We start from the raw sequence: 10,521 nt of genomic DNA on the forward strand, positions 1-10,521 counted from the left end.
CACAATGCGTCACATTGCATGAAACGTAGGAGCGCTTTGCATCGCTCAAAAAGAACACGTACCAGTTATCAGAGTACCCATGTCCCATAGTACTTACAGTAATGCTGGACCCAGTCTATGACGTCAGTTAGTACGACATATTGATGACATATGGGCATAAAGAGACAGACAGACGGACAGATAGGGAGGTTTGCAGATTCATAGATACTAGACCGGTTCCCTTTTGGCTGAAGAGTCACCATTGAAGTCCAGTTGCGCAATACCCGTTGTATCCATCTGTCTGTCTGTGTCCCTTTCATGCCCATAAATGGTGTCCCGTGTCCAGTCCAGTCTGTGATGTCAGTACTATGACGTCAGAGTACAGACAGACATCAGACAGACAGACATTCGGTAAATTAACAGTTAGATTAGATTAGAGAGTTGCAGACAACCACCGATCCAATTTCTTCGGGTCCTCTGCGATGCACACAGCAAGTCAACCAGTTGGACGGTTCTCGCATATATATTGTTTATTACGACTGTTTGTTGTTCGGAAATAAACAGCGAGTATGTCACAGCACAGGTCATGTTGTGACGTGACCAACATGACATGCCCTGTGACATAACGATGATGTCACAAGGTTGATTAATTTGGTCCTAAAAAGGCTGGTCACAGCAATAGATCTGCCAGTGTGCAGCTGACTTGGGAGGCCATAGGTTTGAATAAGGGACTGAATTTGGACAGATTCATTCACGATAGTAAACAGGGCCTGGAACAAGTTCTGTTTACACCATAACATACCACATTGTCTTCTCTATTTAATTTAAAGTCATGCCGTATGTGAACCAGCCGACGGTCAAGCTAACAGAACTAACAGACGAGAATGTGAAGTTTATCATCGAGAGCACCGACCTGTCGGTCGCCAACTCCATCCGCCGCGTCTTCATGTCCGAGGTTCCCACCATAGCCATCGACTGGGTCCAGATCGACGCCAACTCGTCCGTCCTCCACGACGAGTTCATCGCTCACCGAGTGGGCCTCATCCCGCTCACCAGCGACGACGTCGTGGACAAGATGCAATACTCCAGGGACTGCGCGTGCGACGAGTTCTGCCCGGAGTGCTCCGTGGAGCTGACCCTGGACGTCCGCTGCACGGAGGATCAGACCCGCCACGTCACCTCGCGGGACCTCGTGTCCAACAACCCCAAGGTCATCCCCGTGACCTCCCGGGGCCGAGACAACGACCCCAGCGACTACGACGAGCTGGACGACATCCTGCTGGTGAAACTCCGGAAGGGCCAGGAGCTGCGCTTCAGGGCCTACGCCAAGAAGGGCTTCGGCAAGGAGCACGCCAAGTGGAACCCCACGGCGGGGGTGTCCTTCGAGTACGACCCGGACAACGCGCTGAGGCACACGGTGTACCCGCGGGCCGAGGAGTGGCCGAAGAGCGAGCACTCGGAGATGGAGGGGAACGACGCGCAGGCCCCCTTCACGCCGAACGGAGCGCCGCACCCGGACAGGTTCTACTACAACGTGGAGACGTGCGGCTCCCTGCGCCCGGAGACCATCGTCACGTCGGCCCTGGCCGTCCTCAAGAAGAAGCTGAGCGACCTGCAGACCCAGCTCAGCCTGGAGATCAACTGAATTCACCCCTTTGTCAAGAACCGCCCGTTGTCCCGCCCCTCTTCGCACCCATTGGTTGCTGTGTCTTGGTGGGACAAAAGTCCTTTCTCTCCATCCACTTCCATTGTAATTCAGTTGCTTTGTATTGTTATTCTATGCATTCAATTCTCATTTTACCAGCGTGTCACAAGGCAGACAAGGAAGCCTTGGCTGACAAAGGGTGAATTGGGGGCTCGTCCTGTGTGTTATAATGCCGGTTCTCGGGGACCACCAGGGGACCAAATGGACCCTTGCGGTCTGTAACAGCTCATCCTCACTGCCCGCGAGCGAGCCGTCCGAAGGCGATGTCGCACAAAATACTGTCCTCATATGGAGCGTCGGTCATTGCGTTGCGACGTAGCCATAACCAATCAAATAAATAAATAATAATCAAAAAATAAAATCGAGGGACGGGACATGGCCATTTACCTCTATGGACATCTCTCCCTCCGATGGACAGCAAAACCTCGCTCAAATAGAGACTCATCTCAGAGACGAAAAAAGGAGGGTGGACGACGTTGTGCCATGACGCATTGTCGCTCGTGGTAGGTCAGGACGGACTCATTGAAACAAATGTATTTTAATCAGATTCGCGTCACTCGCATCGCGTCGCGGGCAGTGCGGATGAGCTGTACAAATGGGACCCGTAAAACGACCCGTAAAAAACGGGTCCCAAATGGGACCCGTAAAACGACCCGTAAAACGATTCAGGGACAACCCTTTGTTGTCCCTGAACGAGACAACAAAGGGTTAACTGTACGTGCAGCTGCCTGCCCTCTGAATGACCCGAGTCCATACGTCACCCCGTAACAGAGAGAGAGAGAGGGATAGAGAAAAAAACGCACAAGCTGGTTGCATTGTTTTCCATTCTACTCTGAAACATAAAAAGGGCTTTATCTCTGAATGAGGTGAAAGGAACGCCAAGGAAGCAGAGATCTGATTGTTTTCACGGCGACACTATAACGCGATGGTCGGCTCCCGTTTGGATTTTAGTTTCGTGAGCGTTTGTAAACAAAGGGATTATCTTCCTCAAACGTCAGTGGACACCCACATGCACACGCACGAAGCTTCCGAGGCTCTTCAAAATAAAGCGTGAGTGAACGGCGGCAGCAGCAACAGCTAGAAATGTTATAAACCTGAGCAGCCCATGTGTTAATGGCGACGTTGCCAGAGATGGACCCACAGGCTCTGATGTCTGTCACGAAGGACAGAATGATTCACTCACACGCATGCAGAATCCTGCACATTTATAGAAGGATTTATAGAGATTTCCCCCAAGAGACCAAGGTTTACACTTGAGTTTAGAACAGCTATGGTGTTGTTTTGACACAAAGCACAGGGCAGAGTGTCCAGGTTCATTGTTTACCTGGCATCCTATAGTTTCAATACAGGTGTTAACCACTCCTACGCTTTGTGTGTATGTATGAGCACAGATCTCCATGTATGGAGACGTCACAGACATAACGACCGATACAAGGAGATATTCATGTATGTTGTGATTGATACCATTCGCACAGGAGTTTTTTTATAGTAATAATAGAGCCAGGGGTCTTCAACGTTTTCAGGCCAAAGACCCCTTAGTTTAGAGAGAGATGAAGCAGGGACCCCCACAACCTTTTCATAGATTCCATATAGTTTTATCGTTTGACAGCACAAGCGTCAGTGTATTTTGGATTCATGTCAATTTGAGTTTTCAGATATTTAACCAATTAAACCGTCAATACTTCATGAACTTGACCTTTCACTCTGTTCTTAGTCCCTTAGTTCCCCTCTACACAAAACCTCTTTGCCAAAAATAGCGTATTGTACGTCACTCTGTATGAGAGTGCCTGCTAAAAGCCTATTGTAAATTGTACAACCCACTAGCAGTTCCAAAATCACTTTCACAAGCACGGCCTCTTGTTGGCTTTTTGCTTTTATAAAATGGTTATGCCACCAAATATGGTGGCATGAAAATCATATTAAAACTCTATTTTATTAACAATGTCTGCAATAATAGAATTTCACCAGAAATGAAGTGGTCATTTAATTTCAAAAATGGAACCAAATGGACCCTTGTGGACTAAATGAACACTCAGGATTTCACAGTGTTTGTACTGTGCTTTGTGCTTATTGCATCCCCTCGATTGGGTACAGCCAGTCCCTCCGGTCGAGGTGCCATTTGACACCCAGTGTCAAATAAACAGATACAATGTCGAAGACAAAGTCGAATAGAAATGACACATCTGAAGGGTTTCTTCTCTTTTCCTTCAATTATTATTATCCTATTGTAACTCAAGACAGAAAACAAAATGAGATTGTACTCTGGCAGAGAAGTAGAGAAGAGAGATATCGGATTAGAATTGACATCTGGATGCGTCAGTGGAAAAAGTTTGAAACAGCTAATGTGCCCAAAAATAAACGAGTAAGGGCACAGTCACACCAAACTTTAATTATTATGAGGGTGGATTCTGCCAATTGGAATTGCGTGGCTTGATGCCTTATGCATCTTACAGTTGTTTCCTGTTGAGATTGGCACATTTCACCCAGGTTTTTTCATCTCACTCACGTCACTTTGTCTGCTGACCTCACTTAGCAACTAAATAAACAGAAAATAGACAAAAATTTAAATAAAACAATTCACAGGAGGCAGGCAGTGATCACCCCATGATGTGCACTGCAATGTGGTTTGAAATGAACTACTTTGCAGGCGCTTTTTGAGAGTGAAAAAATAAGAAGACACGTGTGACATGTGTGATCTGGGCGGCTTGCCCCAGGAAATGTGCCAAGCTCAATTGGGAACAACGGTATGTGTTCCCATGCATTTCCCCCTCTGTCCAATCGGGTGAGTCAAAGGCAGACCGTCTCAAGACCCTGGAGGAGCTTGTCAAACTGGTTCTGCGTCACTCCACATTTTAACACTTTTACTGCCATTACTTTGAAGGGATGAAGGGATGCAGACTGCCGCGACTTCCTCCCATGATAGGCGTCCGCTCTTATTTTGAAAGGCCGGGATGAAAATCTGCTTAATATTTTTGGCCACTTTACTTTTTTCGGTCTAAAACCAAATGTAGATTAGAAAGCCACCAAAATGGCGGCGCGCAGCAGAAAGCCAACATTGGAGTACTATTTTGCCATGAAAAATGCCAGCCTTGGGATCAAAATGTATTTTTTTTGCGAAAATTAGGCTTCTTTAATGCAAGATCAAGGTTTTTATGGAGGATTTTCACTTTCAGTGCACGTCAACGTCTTTTGTAAACAAACTGCCGCCATTAGCGATCACCACTGAACAGCCCAGACGTACAGTAAGTCAAAACAAGTTTACTGTTTACAGTAAGTTTGACAAGTCAGACTGTCAGTATACAGTATCGTCAACAGCAGTAAGAGGGTTAAAATATAATCTGAACTGTCAGTCATCAAAGCAAAGCTCTTGGACGAGTCGCCAGGCATAAAATGGGCATGAAAGGGACAAGGACAGACAGATACAGAGATCTCCATATATGGGCATAAAAGGGACCCTCCATATATGAGCATGAAAGGTACCAGGACTGACAGATACAGAGATCTCCATATATGGGCATGAAAGGGACAAGGTCTAACAGATACAGAGATCTCCATATATAGGCCTATATATAACAGTCAGATGGGCGGTATGATGTAGTTAGGCGGTGTGATGTAGTTGTCTGGACAGCCAGATTGTTATGTGAAGCTTGACCAATCCTCAAGCTAGCACCACTCCCCCATCGAACTCAATGGACTTACTCTATAATGTAAAAACCCATTCACAAAAAAAGTTTATCTAGAAAAAATAAAGTTTCCCCAGGATAATAAACTATAGACTGTACTCTGTCGAGGTGCCAACTTGCGTCTCGTGCACTTGCTGTTCGGTGCTGTCTCTATGTATGTGGGTGGGAAAGTTGGCACTCTATCGAGGTCGTACTTGGTGGTGACGTCACCAAGAACGCTGCTCCCTACGGGCATAAACAGACACAGCACACTGCCACCATCATCGGGACAAAGATGTATGTGTTTGGGGGCGAAGAGACCGTCTACTACAACAATGTCAGAGTGTTTGACACAGAGACCAACTGCTGGCTGAGCAGGCCTTCTGAACAGCTTCTTCCTTTTTTTTTCTTATAATTTTTATCCCACGATTTTGCAACCCATTTTCACCCAGTGCCAATTAATTGCCTATGTAATCCTGGGCTCTGCTCTCCCTCTGCCACGCCTGGGGAGACAACAGACTGACCTCATGCTTCATGCAATGCATGAGTAGTCCAAGTTGTTTCTTTTCACCTGACAGGGGGGATTTTCCCCTGGATGGACGTAGCGCGAGGAACACGTTATTCCAACCAGTTCCTTTCCCCTCCGTCAAGCGCCCCGGCTGGCCAGGGGGAGGCATTATTGAGACCAGGATTACTGCATGTTTTTGTGAGGGTATCAACCCTAGGAGACACGGGGAGAACATGCAAACTCCACACAGAAAGGCCCTATCACCAACCCCACCTAGGGTGTGGGCACTGATGACACGGAGGGAGAAACACGCCCCCAGCACCCACAGTGTCCCCCGGCGGGAATCGAACCCAGGACCTTCTAGCTGTGAGGCGAAGCGCTAACCACTGCGCCACCGTGCCCCCTGAACAGCTTCTTCCTAAAGGACGCAAGGACGCATTTGCCTTTCCCTACAATGGAGAGCTTTACATCCTGGGTGGCAACACCAATTGGACGTCCTATGATGATCTGTGGACATACAATCCAGAGGCCTTCTCCTGGAAGAAGATTAAGCCTAAAGGGGAAGGCCCACGTCTGAATCATATGATGTGCTGTTGCATGGTGGGAGATCGTATCATCCTCTTTAGAGGTTTCAACCAGGAAGATGAATTGTACATCTTAGACTTGAGCCCTTGTCTGAAGACGTTATGCAAGCTGGCAGTTATTCAGTACGGCCTTGATCAGTCAGAACTCACTAGTGACATCAGGTGGGAACTGGCAGCCATGACACTCAATCAGTTCCAGTGGATGTTGAAGATGAAAATGAAGATGAAAATGAAGACGCCACCTAAGTGTCTGGTCATTACTTGAGTCAGCAGAGTGTGCCACTGCATTCGGTGATTTTGTATGTGGCATATCTGTCTGTCTGTCTGTCTGTCTGTCTGTCTGTCTGTCTGTCTGTCTGTCTGTCTGTCTGTCTGTCTGTCTGTGTTTTCGTCATCTAATGGGAAAACCCTTGAAAAAACACAGGGTGACGTCACCAACAACAAGTGCAACCAAATAACAAGGTGCAAGTTGGCACCTTGACAGAGTGCCAACTTGCCCACCCACATACCGGTACTGCATAAGTACTTGCTCGCTCTGCTGATACAAATATAGGCCATAATATGGCCACGAGTGCACAAGTTTTAAATGTGGCACCTCAACAGTGTGCAGTCTAGTTACCTCAGTCTTTGGTGTTGCACTTTGTACAATAATATACTGGCAACCACACTAAAAAGGAACAGTTTAGTTCCATACAGGGTTTCCACCCGACTGAATGCAGGGACTAGTGGGATCATTGACATTCTAATCATGTTTAGTCATTCTACCTCCCTCCGGTTCCTCTCCTCTATGGACATTGATTGAGAGACCGGCTCCACCTGGGCTGCCCAGCGGTGACTGTCTGCCTTAATTGAGACTGTGGGTATTTAATGAGGTCTGAGTGTTTGTTTGTTTGTTTGAGTTTACTGTTTGTTTGTCGATGTTGCCCGGGGAGTTTGTGCTTGTCAGTGTGAGGGTACTTTAATTACTTCCCTCTTTGATGGTGTATTCATGTTTCTTGTTTTATTAAGTAAAGTTTGGTTCCTGTGTGTCCCTGTTCTGGAGCCTTATCGTGACAACCAGAGCCACAGAATGGAGCTTCAGTCATTGAGAAAACTGTTTTGAAACATGCAACTTGCATTTGTATTGAAGAATTGTGTGTTTCTGGAAAAACAGTTCTGAGGAAGAGTTTTGACATGGGGTCTCACGCTTTCAGAGCTCAAAAGGCATCTTTGAATGTATTAAGCTTTGATTGATTTAATACTTAAAGGACAACTTTAGTTTTTTACAACAAGGGTTCATATTTTAGATTGTAATTAAAGAATATAAAAGATGAGTGTTAAAATTATTTCATTTACTTCTTTCTATTGTTTTAGAGTTTCTTATTTCAGTGTTTGGGGGCATGCGTACAATTGGCTAAATATGTAATTTTACACAGAATAAGCCCATTTACAAAGATACAACGCAACCTTTCATGGTTGGATGTGACTTATGGGGGCTAGAAGTGTTACTGTAAATAGCAATAAAGAAACTGCTGGCTTATTGTGTCTAAAAATACATATTTAGCCACTTGTACGCATGCCCCCATGCGTACGCATGCCCCACATTTTAGCACGGTAAACACGATAAAACAATAGAACGAAGCAAATGAAAACATTTTAACACTCACTTTTTCTTTTCTCTAATTACAATCTAAAATATGAACCCTTGTTTAACCCAGAAAAGCATAATTGCGACCGTCAGGGAGCAGTTTACTATGAAAACCTCCACCGGCCGTCCGTCGGTCGGTCGGTCGGTCGGTCGGTCACACGTCACACGTCACACCTTTGCCCTGCTCATATCTCAGCATCAGTATATAGGGCTTGTTTGTTTATTGTATGACATCACGCCACATCATCAGCTGTGGACTCTGTGATGTCATCGTATCGCATCAGTATATAGGGCTTGTTTGTTTATTGTATGACATCACGCCACATCATCAGCTGTGGACTCTGTGATGTCATCGTATCTCCATATATGGCCATCTCCGTATATGGAGATATAAGTCGTCCATGCCCAAGTATGGGCTGGTGAGGTCAGACTTTGTGTGATGCGTAGGTTATCTCCATATATGGAGATTCAACATTCCAGGCAATGCTCTCTTCCCTGGTGAGAATTGCCCCTTTATATAGGGCTTGTTTGTGTATTGTATGACATCACGCCACATCATCAGCTGTGGACTCTGTGATGTCATCGTATCTCCATATATGGCCATCTCCGTATATGGAGATATAAGTCGTCCATGCCCAAGTATGGGCTGGTGAGGTCAGACTTTGTGTGATGCGTAGGTTATCTCCATATATGGAGATTCAACATTCCAGGTGTAACTATGGCTACCCGTATGACGTGAGAGGTGGGACCAACGGTCCAACGGTCGCGGACCAACGGTCGCGGACCAACGGTCGCTTATCTCCCGATTAGGGAGTCTTACTGGTTCTCTTGCTCTATCGATGCAGTCCACATGCCCAAAGAACAATTTCCACCAGCGTAAAAAAAAAAAAAAAAAAAAAAAAAAACATTCTTCAAAATCATTAATCTATTCTGGTTGCTTTATCAATGGTTCTCAAACTCTTTCATGTCAGGGACCCCCAAAAAGATATGTATTTGGCCGGGACAGTTGGAGTTGAAGATGTTTGCTTAAAAAAAGGATAATATAGTCTAACTAGTGTGCTATACGGTATATATAACTATTTATTCTTCTCCGTTAGTATATGCCCAACTTGATCAATCTACAGCGTCACACAAAAGCATCAAAGGTAGATCTGCAGGCTCGAAACATGGTGTGAAGCACCACCTTTTGAGCTTGTAGATCTGCTACTTTTGCTACTTCTTTTTCTTTTTTTTTGTCTTTCTTTTTTTTTTGGACATTCCACCCAGGTTTCCACAAAAGAGATGATATAGGCCTACAGTAGTCTGTAGGCTATACGCATCCATGTTTGGCAACACATGGAGTGCTTTATATATCCACCTAATATCCATAAAGGATTTAATTTCACGTTTTATGACTGCACTGTGCTTGATAATGATTAGTTAAGACGATTAACTCTTATCAGTGCTGTCGGGGGCGTCTGTGTGTGAAGAGTGACTAGTACTACACGTGTGTGTGTGTGTGTGTGTGTGTGTGTGTGTGTGTGTGTGTGTGTGTGTGTGTGTGTGTGTGTGTGTGTGTGTGTGTGTGTGTGTGTGTGTGTGTGTGCGTGCGTGCGTGCGTGGGTGGGTGGGTGGGTGGGTGCGTGCGTGTGCGCGTGCGTGCGTTCGTGCATGCGTTTGTGTTTTTCTTCTCGACAACCTCTTGTCCCATGGGTTTTTACTGTATGTAAATACCGTACATGTATGGTGCGTATGTGCATGTCAGTGCAATTTATTTTTGTGTCTGTCTGTCTGTGTGTGTGTGCGTGCGTGCGTGCGTGCGTGCGTGCGTGCGTGCGTGCGTACGTACATGCGTGCGTGCGTGCGAGAGAGATGAGCTTGGGTTAATTCCTGCACTACCTTAATGCACTAACCTACATTTTCTTTTTCTCTCTCTTTTCCACTGTAATTGTATTTTTTACTCATTTTTGTTTCGTTATATATCCTAATGTAATTTTATATAATGTTGTTTCCTTTGCTTGATATTTGTTGTAAGGCACTTTGAATTGTCTGTTGTTGTAATGTGCTAGTAATGAGCCAAGCTAGACTCAGAAATAGAATGAATAAGTATTAAGGGTTTTACTTTAACCCATTTAGGAACACCACTAAATAACTGCCTTTCAATCCACAGCTCCTTGTGTAGTTGTTGCTGTATATATAGTTTATAGCAACATAAAGTTTTGTAATTTATTTGAATAAAAAATAAAGTTTTTCTGAAAACTTAAGTCAGGATTGAGAAGGCGTTTTTAGAATCAGCCTCAGGTCTAAATAGGTCTCTCTCTCTCTCTCTCTCATCTCTCTCTCTCTCTCTCTCTCTCTCTCTCTCTCTCTCTCTCTCTCTCTCTCTGTCTCTGTCTCTCTCTCTCTGTCTCTGTCTCTCTCTCTCTCTCTCTCTCTCTCTGTCTCTCTCTCTCTCTCTCTCTCTCTCTGTCTCTCTC

The 10,521-nt window shown here is 45.4% G+C and overlaps 1 protein-coding gene across 1 annotated transcript; it reads left to right on the plus strand.

The window, feature by feature from the left end:
• Window positions 1-811: 811 nt before the first annotated feature.
• Window positions 812-1,624, plus strand: LOC308289478 (DNA-directed RNA polymerase II subunit RPB3-like; the record flags this gene model as incomplete). The annotated part of the gene is made up of 1 exon (XM_080731166.1): window positions 812-1,624. One exon carries the CDS (start codon window positions 812-814, stop codon window positions 1,622-1,624), a length of 813 nt encoding a protein of 270 aa, XP_080587292.1.
• Window positions 1,625-10,521: the final 8,897 nt, after the last annotated feature.

The sequence above is a fragment of the Nannobrachium achirus genome, assembly GCF_963921795.1.
Source record: "Nannobrachium achirus genome assembly, chromosome: 8".
Taxonomy (NCBI): Eukaryota; Metazoa; Chordata; class Actinopteri; order Myctophiformes; family Myctophidae; genus Nannobrachium; species Nannobrachium achirus.